At 45.4% G+C, this 13,763-nt stretch overlaps 1 protein-coding gene across 4 annotated transcripts; it reads right to left on the reverse strand.

The window, feature by feature from the left end:
- Positions 1-2,026: 2,026 nt before the first annotated feature.
- MORN4 (MORN repeat containing 4) lies at positions 2,027-13,495 on the reverse strand. 4 transcript variants are annotated; one of them, XM_087432380.1, is made up of 6 exons: positions 13,355-13,495; positions 6,126-6,218; positions 4,436-4,501; positions 4,177-4,291; positions 3,640-3,749; positions 2,027-3,386 (listed from the first exon to the last, which is right to left on the reverse strand). In XM_087432380.1, the coding sequence occupies exons 2-6, from the start codon at positions 6,190-6,192 to the stop codon at positions 3,238-3,240; spliced, it is 507 nt and encodes a 168-aa protein (XP_087288506.1). In that variant the 5' UTR covers positions 6,193-6,218; positions 13,355-13,495; the 3' UTR covers positions 2,027-3,237. The 4 variants fall into 4 exon arrangements, with proteins under 4 accessions (XP_087288506.1, XP_004427973.1, XP_087288508.1 ...); XM_004427916.3 differs by lacking the exon at positions 4,436-4,501; XM_087432382.1 differs by lacking the exons at positions 4,436-4,501; positions 13,355-13,495 and adding an exon at positions 5,064-5,112.
- Between the last annotated feature and the right edge of the window lie 268 nt (positions 13,496-13,763).

Genomic DNA, 13,763 nt, shown 5'->3' on the forward strand with positions numbered 1-13,763 from the left:
TAAACTCTGGGTCTCTAGAGACCTTTAGTCTGGGAAGGAGCAATTGCTTGTCTCTCTACCATGCTTTCCTTTGCCCCAAGACATGTGAGCCAGAGCGGAAGGGCAGGGGGCAGCTGGGCGCAGTAAGGCCGGGTGTTTTACTGAAGGGAAGACTGCTTAGACTTGGGGATACAAACCTGAGTCTAGTGTGATGCAGCAGAAGCCAGGGCTATTCCTGAGAACTCAAGTTCTCACTCCTTTCAGGGGAAGTGGTAGGTTAGGAAACCTGATCAGAAAAGTGTCACTGGTCTTTGAAAGGCTCCCAAGCTGTATTCCAGCCACAGTGCCCTTTCCTAAATCCATTTTGATTGATCTCATATTCTTGTCTCTAACCTGATCTCAACCATCAAGTGCATGGAGACAGCCCAGTAGCTTGCCAGAATTGGTAAATAACGACACCTGGTGGATAAATGTTACATTCTAGAAGACTATTCTAGCCAACCCAGGTCTGAAACATTAGGGAAGCAGACTTGGCCTGAGACAGGACTACTTTCTTGCCTATAGGCACTCTGCTTTTATTATTAAAAATAACTACTTTGTTATTGCAATAAAGTTTAATAAGTAAAACTAGTGTGGCTATGTACAGAATGACACTCCACTGCTATGCAGATCTTAGGTTTCCTGCCCACATGTCAAGAACCTTCCGAGAGACAATTTAGCTCTCAGGGTCTGCTTTTTCCCAGCTCTGACAGAGGCCCTAATAATACTGAGCAAGCACAGGTATTAGATTATCAGCAGCTTAGGGAAAGGCTTAGTGAAGTTTCTAGTGGGAAGGTAAGAGGCAGAAAGGTTCAACTGAGATATTTAGGAACAGTGCATTAATCAAAAGGTTGCTTTCTCCAAAATGTTTCACATTATTCAGTGATATCTGATTAGTGGCAGAAAACCTGAGATGGACTTTCAAAAAATTACTCTGGTTAAAAAGAAAGGTAAACAGATTCTTATTTAGGGCAAAGGCTAGAGGAGAGAATACAAAAGATATCAATCTTCAACTGAAACTGGGCATCTGGCTGGCACTGAAGCATGGGGCTTTGCACCTGGGTTCTTCTCACAGGCAACTTCTGGAGGATCTGGACTCAGAGGAGAATCAGGTTTAGGGCTAGAACAGAAAGTCAGGGCTCGGGAACAGGCTAGTGTACTGGTGAAGTGCTCAGCCTCTGGGCTTAGACAGGCCTGGCTTTAAGTTCTTGGATCTGCCTCTTAGTGTCTAGGGACCTTTGGAAACTCCTTACCCACCCTGAGTCATCTGTAATACGGGGATAATAACGGTAACTTCCTCTCTGGGCTGTGTAAGATCACACATGTGAAGGGGTTGGCATGGCAGGTAAAGGTTGCATATTAACTCAGCTGAGGACGTGTTACTCTACTCGGTGCAGAGAAGAGGAATCCCTGGCAGGAGTGGATATGCCTAAGGTAAGCCAGCAGGTGTGACGACGACTGGTCTCAGGACTTGGGCACTTGGATGCTCAGGGTGAGAGGAGTACAGTGGGAAGTGCTTTGGAACCAGAGAGATGGGATCAAATCCCACTTGGTTCTGCTGCTTACCAGTTTGGGCAACCTGAGCCCGTCTGAATTTTTTAAAAAATGCTCCTGGGGCCATGCCTGTGTGTAGTGGTTAAATACGGCGTGCACTCCGCTTTGGCAGCCCGGGTCCACAGATTCAGATCCTGGGCGCGGACCTACACCACTCATCAGCCATGCTGTGGTGGCGACCCACATACAAAATAGAGGCAGATTGGCACAGATGTTAGCTCAGGGCTAATGTTCCTCAAGCAAAAAAAGGGGAAGATTAGTAAAGATGTTAGCTCAGGGCTAATCTTCCTCAGGAAAAAAAAAAAAAGCTCCTACCCTGCAGAAGTTTTGAGAATTAGATATTATGTAGTAAAATGTGCAGTGTCAGTTCCAAACCCCTACCTGTGACTAACTTTTAGAAATGGGTTGATATTCATGAGGACTCAGAGTAAGAAAGTCAAGAAAACGAAGTATAGGCAGTTCTGGTGATTTGTTTATTCCTCATAAAGACTTGTTTCTACAGTACAATTCAGAGAATAAACAGAGGCACACAGCTATGATTTCCACCACAATCTGCTGTTGAGGAGACACTCAGTGTGAGGACAAGGGGCTGGGGGGAGTGGCGTGTTTGGGTCACAGGGTAATGGAGGCCCCCGTGATGAACTGTGCAGGGATCCTATCGGTCAAGATCTGACCTAAGCCTGATGGAAGAGTTACAGTGAACCAAATGCAAAGACCCAAATGCTCTTTTAGTTCACTGCAGTCCTAGGATGGGTCCAATTCTATCTAAACCCCAAGGGTTGAGGTGGGTCTGACCTACTGGTCCACGGGGAAGGAGCTGTGTCAGCCCTAGCCATCCCCAAGGAGTCAGTTTACTCCATGACAGGGTCTGAAATGGCCCAGAGATGTCTGCATTTTGCCCTGGAGTGAGGAATAAATACAAGTTATGAGACAACTGGTTACATCAGTTTCTTTCTTGACTATCCCAAAAAGGGATCCTGTCCCACGTCTAAGGACGGAGAGAGGCATAAATGGGGCATAAATTATCTGCTGAAACTCAGGTGAGGAAGACAGCTTGTAAAGTCAAGGGAGAGGAGAAACAGCACTCTTACCAAACCCTTCACAGGGGGAATAAGCAGACACAAATACCAGTCTGGTCAGACAAAGTGGCAGGCCTGGAGCCATGATACCAACCAGCAGCGAAGGAGGGGCTCACATACAGAAAAGCTCTGGCCCTGACTCTCACGGACTGCTACACTGTGTAAGCCACCCTTATCTGTTTCCTTATTTCTCCAGGGTAGCACAAAGCACTCGCCCTAATTTGGGGTTAGGATCATCTGCCCCAAATATAAGCAGAATGAAGAGTTTCTGCATCACTTGGCAGGAAATGAAGTAGAAGGCGGCAGCAGGTCTGCCCTGGGTATCCAAGGTGTTAGGGACAGAGAGTCTGTACCAACAAGTGAGAGAAAGGGAAGACAGACTAGAAGCAAGTGTTGCAGGGCCTGGGCCAGAACCCTCAGGACTTCTCTATGACTGAACCCCTGATAGGCAGGCAATGGGCCCATCACAGGGCTTCTGCTCCGTGGTCCTTCTCATCTCCTCTCACGTCTGGGGCGTTTGCTCACCACCAGTGAATAACGGGGCATTTGCTCCACCCAATACCCGTGAGCTGTGCACACCGCCACATCAGGCAGTGAGGTTTCTGGCTGACTTGGAGGCACTCTGGGCCCGCTGGACGACCGCTGAACACTTCTCACGCCGCAGCAGCTTGTTGTTCTCAAACAGACCTTCGTTGCGGGGTACTCCATGAGAACCATCAGGGAAGGTCAGCAGGCCTTTGAGGGGGACAGAGGAAATATGGGAGTGACAATGGCATCAATGACTCAGAGATCAGCTTGCTGTGTAGAGGCCCAGGAAGAGAGAACCTGGCCTCTTCTCAGGAGAACTCCATCCGTGGGGTCAATGGTGAGGTGTCAGGACATCATCACTATGGACTGCTGGACACACAGAAGGATTAAAGCTAAAAAGGTGTCCTTCCACCCATGTTATGCTTGCCTAAGTCACTCGTCCTGCTGGGCTGCAACTTACCAAAACCATCGACTCTGCCATTTTTAAATTCCCCCTCAAAGGTCATGTTGTCGTGTCGAATGAAGACTCCAACACCATTGAACTTGCCCTGGGCAAACTCACCCTCATACCTGCAGAAACACAAGACGTTAGCTTTAGGGAGAGTGAGCCTTCCAGGTGAACTGAGTCAAGCAGCTACCAGTATGTGTTACTTACTAAAGCCAAGGAGTCAAGCTGATTCTACTCGTCTTAGGGCTCCCACTCCCACCACCCCACTCCCAACCAGCAGAGAAGGGTCAGAGAGTCCGTATGACATGAGGTCCTAATCTCAAGGAGAAAACATAAGAGAACAGCGGTGGGGTGGAAGGTCAATCATCTCCTTGCCACTTCAAAATTTAGAACTATTTATAAAGTAACCAATAAAAGAAATAGTGCTTACTCCTTTCGTGCTTTCAGAGGGCCTGGGACAAGCTCAGGTTTGGTCAGATATTCATCACAATCATTTTAAGATCAGACCCTCCCTCGTTTAAGGCTGAGAAAGAATGACCCAGTACCCACCTTGAGCCATCTGAGAAGGTCAGTACCCCGGAGCCATTAAAGAGCCCATTCTCAAAATGACCCAGGTAGGTGCCACCATCTGCAAACATCAGTTGACCAAAACCATGTCTGCGGCCTGAGCAAAGAGAAGGACAGGTGTCAGGCTGGGATGGGGCAGCTTCAGGGTCCCCTCTCACTGTCTAACCTCCCTTGCCTTCTGTCACCCTACCCACAAAGGAAAGAAGAGAAGCAGTGACATCAGCAGGCAGAGAACTATTACCTAGAATAATAACCTGGCTCCTGGGACCTTCCCATCTTAAGTCACACCATCGGATTTGAAGCAGGTCTCTCCAGGTATGCAAAATAAGAGATCACTTAAAAATAACAATAGCTAACATTTATAGCACCTTTCTATGTGCCAGGCACTCTTCTAAGCACCTGGTATTTACTGTCATACTTAATCTTCACGACAACCTTATGAGGAAGGCACAGTACTATTATTATTCCCATTAACAGATGCAGAAACCAAGGCAAGGAGAAGCTAAATAACTTAAGATCCCAGAGCCATTAAGTGGCAGAGCAAGAATGCAAATACAGCAGGCAGCCTGACACTTAAGTACACTGCCACTCGGAGAAAAAAATAAAAGTACCCCTTAGCACCGTGAAGCTATTGGGCGAACATCAATAGGGCTGAGCATCCCCATTGAACTGACCAGAAAACAGAGCCAGATCTGGAGGAGCAACAATGCTCTTCAGACAGAGTATGGAGGAGTTCTTTTGGTGGATAGAGACTGCCTAGCAGAGCCTCAGGAAGTCTCTCCTCTAATGGGTCATTTTAAAGGGGACAGCAAGTGTTTGGGAGGCAGCAGAAAAGCCTGGGGATGTATGGAGGCAAGGTCACATCCCACCTGCACAATTTCTCCTCTCAAGGCTCAAGAATTCATCAGCTGCAGGCATCTACTGTCAAAAGAATGAGGCACAGGTCTGAAAAAAGCGTGAACTGCTCTTTGCTGGCACAACTGTAGAAAGTCAAGTCCCCACAGGGCAGTTCCTGGCTAGCTAGGACTGGACCCTCGAGACTTTTAAGTGGCCAGACTGTTTCCAAACCGAACATCATTAAACTGCTTCCTGTATAGTCTCAAGCTCTGAAGAATTGTACCATTCCTATGAATAGATACTTCCAAACGTAATGAGCTGTCACAGGAAATTCAAGGCAATGAATGTCATTTGCTCTGGAGTGTCTGCCCTAATTTCCAGACCTTCCTTAATTTTTTAAGATTCACTGGAATCAAGTCACTGCAATGAATTCTGTACTTTCTAATTTATGGGCACTAAAAATAATTCATTTTACTCTGCTGAGTACATTAGCATTTATAAAAACAATTCAAAATAATACCACTAAAGGATAAAAGGATGTCAAAACACTTTAAATTTAGAAGTGGAAATACTTAACTTATTTCTGGAGGTTGGATTAATAATAACATTTTCTAATTCCTTTATTTATAATCCTAAAATTGAATAAAGGAAAGGCACTATACAGATTAAATCTTGGAGTTAGAAATGAAGACTCAGGGCCGGCCCCGTGGCTTAGCAGTTAAGTGCGCACGCTCCCCTACTGAAGGGCTGGGATCGGATCCCGGGCACGCACCGAGGCACCGCTTCTGCGGCCATGCTGAGGCGGCGTCCCACATACAGCAACTAGAAGGATGTGCAACTACAACATACAACTATCTACTGGGGCTTTGGGGAAAAAAAAAGGGGGGGGGGATTGGCAATAGATGTTAGCTCAGAGCTGGTCTTCCTCAGCAAAAAAGAGGAGGATTGGCATGGATGTTAGCTCAGGGCTGATCTTCCTCACAAAAAAAAAAAAAAATGAAGACTCAGAAAGTTGGCTTATATATCCTCATGTATATGTGTCCTTCGGCCAAATGAAGGGTTCCTCACTGAATGCCCCCCAGGGCTCCTCTCACCCTCCTTCCACTCGCCACGATATTCCTCCCCACTGGAGTAGGTGAAGGAACCTTTCGTCAGGGTCATGGCGACAGCTTACAGAAGGATGAAAACTGCAGGAAACAAGCAGAGGAGAACCAGGGTCACAGCATGGCTGGAGGAAGGCCTGTGAAGCAATTTTGTAGAGACATTCTAAAGGCTACCAGTCTGCTAAGTATATACTTCCTTGAGTACATTTAACAAAAACACCTACTTCTCCAACCACCACCACCACCACCACCATCACCACCTCTGCCCAAGTAGTCTTATCCTCCTACTTCTCTTAAAAGTTCCAAGTTTCTATGACCTGGGATGGAAATTTAGGATTAATCTACAAATATTTACTTGATATCTACTATGTGCTTAGTTGATGTATAAAATATAGTTTCTTCCCTCAGTGAGTTTATAATCTAATTGATAAGACTAACAGTTGAAACACTGAGTAATATGAGAGAGAATATAATTAAGTGCCAAATTGGACGGCAGAGATTAACAGAGACAAGGGATGGGCAGAATTTAAAACAAACAGTGAAGAAAGCAGAGGGCAATTCCAGATGGAGAAAACATGGGGAATGAAAGCACAAAGAGCAACACAACATGGATGTTCATGGAAAAGCAGCCTGGTCTTACTAGAGCTGAAGGTTGATTTACGGAGTAATAGGAAATAAATTTGTCTAGGTGCACTCAGCCTAAATTTTAAATCTGAAAAGAACCTCTCAGATTTAATCCAAACTCCCTCATTCTATAGACGGAGAAACAGAAGCCCAGAGAGGTTAAAAGCCAGTTGGTGACCGTGCTGTGACTAGTGCCCAGGGCTCCCCTGACTGCTGCTAGTTCTTCCCCTGTACTATGCCCTCTGCTTGTAATGTCAGGCTAGCTTAAGGAGACCTTTGAAAGCTAGGCCGAAGAGTTTATAATAGCTGATAAGGTGGGGAAAAGAGGAAGCCTCTGGGAGTTTGTGAACAGGGATGTAATATGAAAGCAGAGTTTAAGGAAAAGGAATATGGCAGCAGGAAGCAGGATGGGTTGGAGCAGCAAAAGCCTACAGCCAGAAAAGCTTGCAAGGCAGGAGACATGATAATTCAGTAGACTGTGAAAACGAGCACAAATTATTCTCCCTCTGTTCACGCCCTTGCAATGTGACATGGCAGATCCTCCATTAAGGGGTGGTTTATCTATTCTGCCGCCCATTGGATCTGGGTGGATGATATGCTTTGGCTCACGGAACATTAGCGAAGGTAAGGTAGCAGAAGTTTGCAAAGCACTTGTACGCTGGGCTTGCCCTCTTGCTGCACTTGGAGCTGTTCTGCTCCCATGTGAACGAGCCCCGGCTGGTCTGCTGGATGATGAGAGACCATGTGGAGCAGCTGTCCCAGCTGACCACAGATGCATGGGTGAGCTCAGCCAAGACCAGAAGAGCTGCCGTTCGGAACCCAGCCCCAAATTACTGACCCACAGAATCACAGACTTAAAGAAATGGCTATTGTTTCAAGCCACTATGATTTGGGGTAGTGTGTTATTACCTAGTAAAAGCTAGCTGATACACCCAAGTATGAGATCATAAGGGGCCTAACAGGGTAATGTGAGCAGAAGGAATGACTGTGACAGATACATCACAGAGAAAAACAAGCAAACCACAACCCGATAGCATTTGGAGACTGGCTAGGCATGGCTTCACATGAGTCTAAAAGAATGTTTATATGCAAGAACATCCTTTAAGAAAGGAGTTAAGTTACCCAAAATATCATTAAATATAAATAGAGGGTCAGCCCCCGTGGCCTAGTTGTTATGTTTGGCATGCTCTGCTTTGGTGGCCCAGGTCCCGGGTGCGGACCTATACCACTTGTCTATGAGTGGCCATGCTGTGATGGCGACTCACATACAAAATAGAGGAAGATTGGCAACAGATGTTAGCTCAGGGCGAATCTTCCTCAGGAAAAAAAAAAAAATTATATATATATAAATAGAGACAAATAGAATCATTTGACATATTAAAAAAATGCAATCCTTATTTCTTTTTTAAAATTCCCTAGGTCTTTCTACTCACCCCTTCATCTTTTCCAGATCTAAACAATACAATGTTTTCTCAAGTGATTATGACAATGCAGGGTCCCAGGCCCACACCCAGATCTAGTGAATCAGATTCTGTATGTTTAGAGCCCAGGAATCTGCAGTTTTAACAAGCACATCATTAGATTCTTACACATTTGAAAACTTGTGGACTACTGCTCAAATAAATGGAAATACTGTGTGTGAAAAGCTCTCTGACCAATATATCATCATTGAAAGGTCCCCTGTTTTTAATAATTAACCTAGAGTCTGACCCTCAGACACCTGCTGAGTTCCAACAGGATAAGTGCACCTCTTCTTTAAAGTACTGGGGCTGGCCCTGGAGGACAAAACAGGAGTGGAATCCCTGTGGGCCTGGTGCCAACAGCTAGCTTCCTTTTCCTTCAAGTCCCAGAGAAGCCCAAATCACACACACTCTTAAGGGTTGTACTGATGTCTCCATTATGGAAAATCAAGACAGGAATATAAAGACTAGGTTCCACCACAGGGCGGATCTGGCATATTCTCTACAAAAACAGTGCCTTAAATGTTCAGCTAAAACAAGACATACATTAAGTTTGTTTTCTCCAAATTGTGGTGGTGGACAGTGCTGGATTATTTATATTCCAGGTCAGCCAACACAACCCTCTATCATCAACTGAGCTAACCCTAGAGAAGTTATTTGAAATATCTTTATAACAGCAACTAACATTTATTGACTACTTATCGTGTGCCATAAGTGTTTTTTAAACATATTATCTAATTTCATTTCACAACTTTATGAGGTGGGTATTATTTCCACTTTACAGATGAGGAAACTGAGGTGCAGAGAGGGTAAGTCAGTCAAGTAAGGTCACCCAGCTAACATGTGCAAGTTAGAATCAGAACACCGGCAGTTGGCTCTAGGGCCCATGCTCTTAAACGCTATCTTATTCTATCCTATACTGCCTCCCAGTATACTGTAGTGGTACCGTGGACCCTGGTAGCACAAAGACCTGGGTTCAGATCCTGGTTCACTGTGTAACCTTGGGCAAGTTACTTAAGCGTCTCTAGACCTCAGTCTCCTCCTCTAGAAAGTGGAGATAATATACCTACTTCACAGAATTGGCACATGGATTGACTTAAATAACATACATAAAAGTACCAAGAACATTGCCTAGCCCTGTCCATGAAATGTTATTCTTTTCCTCCATCAAAAAGGGACACCTAAACGCACACATTTATTTACTGTAATGGAAATTTCTTTAAAGACTCAATATAAAAATGCTACCAACATAATTCAAATAATATGTTGAAAAAAAAATTCAGCAATTTTGACTAATGAGGTAAACACCAAGTAGAGGGAAAACAAACTACAGTTGCCACTCATCTGTTCTTTATCAACACCCCACTGGATATTTTAATTTTGGCCTATGTCATAATGATTTTTGATACATATGCCACAAACCCAGAAATGGTCTGATGTGAAAACAGCCTGGCCTGAACAGAGCAGGGCTCAGCCACATATTCCAGGCCCTGTCTCCAAGCTCTGGATTCATCCCAGCTATGAGGACAGATGAGTTCTGAGAATCCCTGTGTTCTCACTCAAACATGGAGGAACATTCATTTTGTTTGGGCCAGTTTTGTGGAAGCTCTTCGGGATATGTTTGCAGTCACTCCCATAAGTCCACCAGGAATTTCCTTACTTTTCTAATTGCTCAGAAACTCCATGTTCAGGGCCTCTCACATAGTAGAAGACATCCCAAGATCATTTTCTTCTTTCTAAAAGCCCCTCAAGACCTCTGGGGGCTATTTTCTCAGAGAGGTGATGCTGGTACCTTGTATGTCACCTCTGTCCCATTAATGTTCCACAAGGTCGGCATCCAATTTCAGGCTCATAAGCCTCTTATCGTCAGCCCAGCATCAGAGTGTGCCTCGGGTAGAGGTCAACACGACTCCATTGCAAATACAACATTCATGAGAGGAAGAGAAGCAGTTTTCCATCAAAACTGCAGAGGAAAATTCTTTCTAGTCCAGCTAGGCATTTTGATAGCTAGAGCCCATCTTCAGTTCTTCCCAGAAAAAATAAATAAGTCAGAGTACTAAAAGTCAGCTTATGGTACAAATCTGAAATATTTCATTCCTCCAAAACAAGTCAGAATCTGAAAGGCTGTATCTTCTATTAAATCTTATAACTAAACAACCATTCCAAAACATAAACACAAAACTATTATTTATACAGGAGGATGATAAGATAAGGGCATTTCCTTTAAATGTGTGACAGCAGTTAACTAACATCCTCACTCAAAGCTTTGGAAGGAGTTATTGCAATATGAGGAGTCAGACTGACTACACAGAGGCTCACGGGGAGCAGCCTCTTGTATCTGTTTACTTTTTCTCAAGGCTACTTGAAACTTCCAAATAGTGGCATCCCACCTTGTTTCAGAGGGACCAAAAGACGGTCCCTGAAGGAAGGGAAGAGTGTTTGTCCAGTCTGAGGATTATCTATGGACAAAGTACTAGCCAGCCCTCAAATTGTGAACCTAGCTACTCTTTTGGTATGATGTTAGCTCTTGGGGAATATACTCTAAATATTTCAAAGAAGTCAATGAAACTTGAAAGATTATCTTATTACCAAATGTGGCAAATAGGATTTTCCAAAGAATCTGACATTGCAATTGCCCCTTCAAAAGGTAGAGTCTCACACCTCTCCTTTGAATCTGGACAGGCTTGTGATTGCTTTGACCAATAGAACACAATGGAAGCAATGGTAGGTTGTGAGGTTGGATTATAAAAAGTGAGGCAACTTCCCTCTTGCTCCCTGGTAGGCTTGTGCTTGGAGACCTGAGCCACCACATGAGAAACCAGACTACCCTGAGGCTACCATGCTGCGAGGAAGCTGAGCCATGTTTGTTGGTGCTCCAGTTGGCATTCCTCATCACTGAATCATCCTAGCCCAGGCAAAGGAGCCTTCAGATGATTGCAGCCCCCAGGCATTGAGCCCGCATCCCATCTGCGGTATCATACAGCAGAGAGAGGTCATTCCCATGATGCCCTGTCCAAATTCCTGACTCACAGAATCTGTGAGCATCATATGATTGTTTTAAGCAACTAAGTTTGGGGCTGTTTGTCACACAGCAATAGTAACTGGAACATCCTCTCCCATTTGTTTTAAAAAGTACATGCTATAAATTTCCATTCCTTTTTGATCCAGGGAGACGCAGCAAACTTCATTCAACAGTTGCTTGTCAAAATGCTGTCCATTCCCAAGAATACAATCAGAAGTGCTAATTAAAGGGAACATACATAGACTCCATGGGTCTCAGGCCATGGTTTAACACATTTGACTAGAAACTTCTACATGTGTCCAAATAACTGATACTGTCACTGCCTGGGACAGTGTCAGGATTTTCATATGACTTCTAATCGACTTCTGTAGTTAGCCACGCTAATTAATAGTCAGCTGCACAGCCACTGACCCAAAAAGGAACTTCACCAGTAACCACAGTCACTGAGACAAATCTAATTCAATAAAGTATCGCCACAACTGATGAAGACTGAAAAACCCAATACTTTAATAAGGGATGCAAATCAGTATTTGTATCAGTTATTCAAAAAATCGTTTTAAAGAGAAGAGATAGCCTAGGAGTTTAGGCTTCAGATATACATATGGAATCTAGTTACAATACCAAGATGATTCACGCTTCTAAACAGATACCCACCCTTCCAACTCTCTTGATAGACGGGTTGCTAAGAATTAATCCAAATGTTTATCTAAAAGAAAATGACGATTTTGTCCCTGTAAACCAATATACTATTAGTCTGCACAATAGACTACATCCCTGCTTCTTATTTTTTCCTGCCCCAGACATTTCCAAGTAGAACTCGGAGACAGGAATGAGAACTTTTATTTCTGTTCCATTTGTCTTTTTTTTTAATTTCAGAAATCAAACTAGTTAAGAAATATTCATGCATTCACAGTAACCTGTGTCCAAATTCAGAGGGTTTTTGAAAAAAACTAACATAAAGGAGAATAGGTTTTCAACAGAATATTGTTTAGAGGCAGCCACCTTTATCCATATACATCTTCACATTGTCCCCCTAAAGCCACCCTCCCTAGGGTATGACAGTCTTGTCAAAGTTGTTCAGTTATAAAGAAAGCAGTTCTTATGATTTTCAATCCTAAAGAGAAGAAAGTGAAGGCTTTGATGAACTAAGATTAGGCTTGTAAGGAATCTAGAACAAAAAGTCAAATGTTCTTTTTCAGGGGTTTTAAATGAGCTTGAAACAACTGTATTATAAGTCTATAAGTCTCTTTTACTACTTCCTTCCACTCTAAAAGTAAACAAACGTATTGCTACTAGATAAACGTCTTATTTAGGAAGACTGTGAGATGGTTAGATTGAAGAAAGTGGGAAGGAAATCCTGACACCAGAAAGATTGTAAAAAAAGAAGAAAGAAAAAAGAAGGGAGGAAGGAAGGAAGGAAGGGAGGAAGGAAGGAAAGATGGAAGGAAGGAAGAGAAGGAAGAAAGAGAAGGAAGGAAGAAAGAGAAAAAAAGACTTGGAGGTGATGGGAACTGCCAGGATGCTATTCTATTTCACGGCAAAGGAAAATGCCTTGGCCGGTTCTAACATAGCTGACTTACTCCTGCTGGTACCCAAGCAGTTTGCTGATGCTAGACTGCAGGGATGCCACCACCAATAATTGAGGCATTCCATTCCCCAAGCCTCGATGTGCGTGTGGGACGTCTCTCCACCGCAGTGTGAGAGAGCCGGGCCCAGAGCAAACAAAGCCCTAGACGCAACAAGGCAACACTTCCCTGTCGACTCCCCATTCCTTCTCCCACCCGGTTCTTGCCTTCCAGCACCGCTCCTCCCCTCTACCGGGTCTTCTCTCTCGCTGGGGCCGGGTCTTCTGCTCACACAGGTCTGCCATCCCCTCCTGACGCAGCCCCACCCACCCCGCTCGCTAACCCAAGTACCGTGGGCTCTCCCGGGCCTCAACCCCCGCGGTGGGGACGAGAGGCCCGGGTTTGCGAGCCCTGGGGCAGCCGCCCTCCGGTCAGCGCGTCCAGGATGGAGCCGCGCTCCCCAGCCCGTCATCTCGGGCTGGGCTCCTCAGTCCCTTCTTCATCCGACCACACGCTCCCGGCCCACTCCCATCCGCGCTGCCAGCCAACCTGGGCTTGGCCTTTCAGGGTGACCGTCACGCCCCGACGCGGGGCTCCAGCCGCCCAGACCTCCGCTCCGTCGGTCTCGCCCCTGCCACCTGCCTCTCGGCCACCTCCACCAGCGCCTGCTGCGCTTGACGCCGCCATCCCGGGCAGCCGCACTGGGCACAATTCCCGCTGCCTATTGGCTGTTACCTAGGCAACCGGGAGCAACGCCACTCCCCATTGGCCCAGCCCGGGCTCTGCGCCATCTTTGTGCGGGGCGGAGTGTGTTGAGAGACCGGGCCAAACGTCCGACAGAGGGGTGGGGCTGAACCCCACCTCCGCCACCCGGACAGAGAGAACTCAGCTGTCGCCTACCCAGAGACAGGCTAGCCGAAATGTCAACCCCAAACAAAACCAAGCCAAACCTGCGTCA

Source organism: Ceratotherium simum, chromosome 6 (genome assembly GCF_057802395.1).
Source record: "Ceratotherium simum simum isolate JZ-2026a chromosome 6, ASM5780239v1, whole genome shotgun sequence".
Lineage (NCBI taxonomy): Eukaryota > Metazoa > Chordata > Mammalia > Perissodactyla > Rhinocerotidae > Ceratotherium > Ceratotherium simum.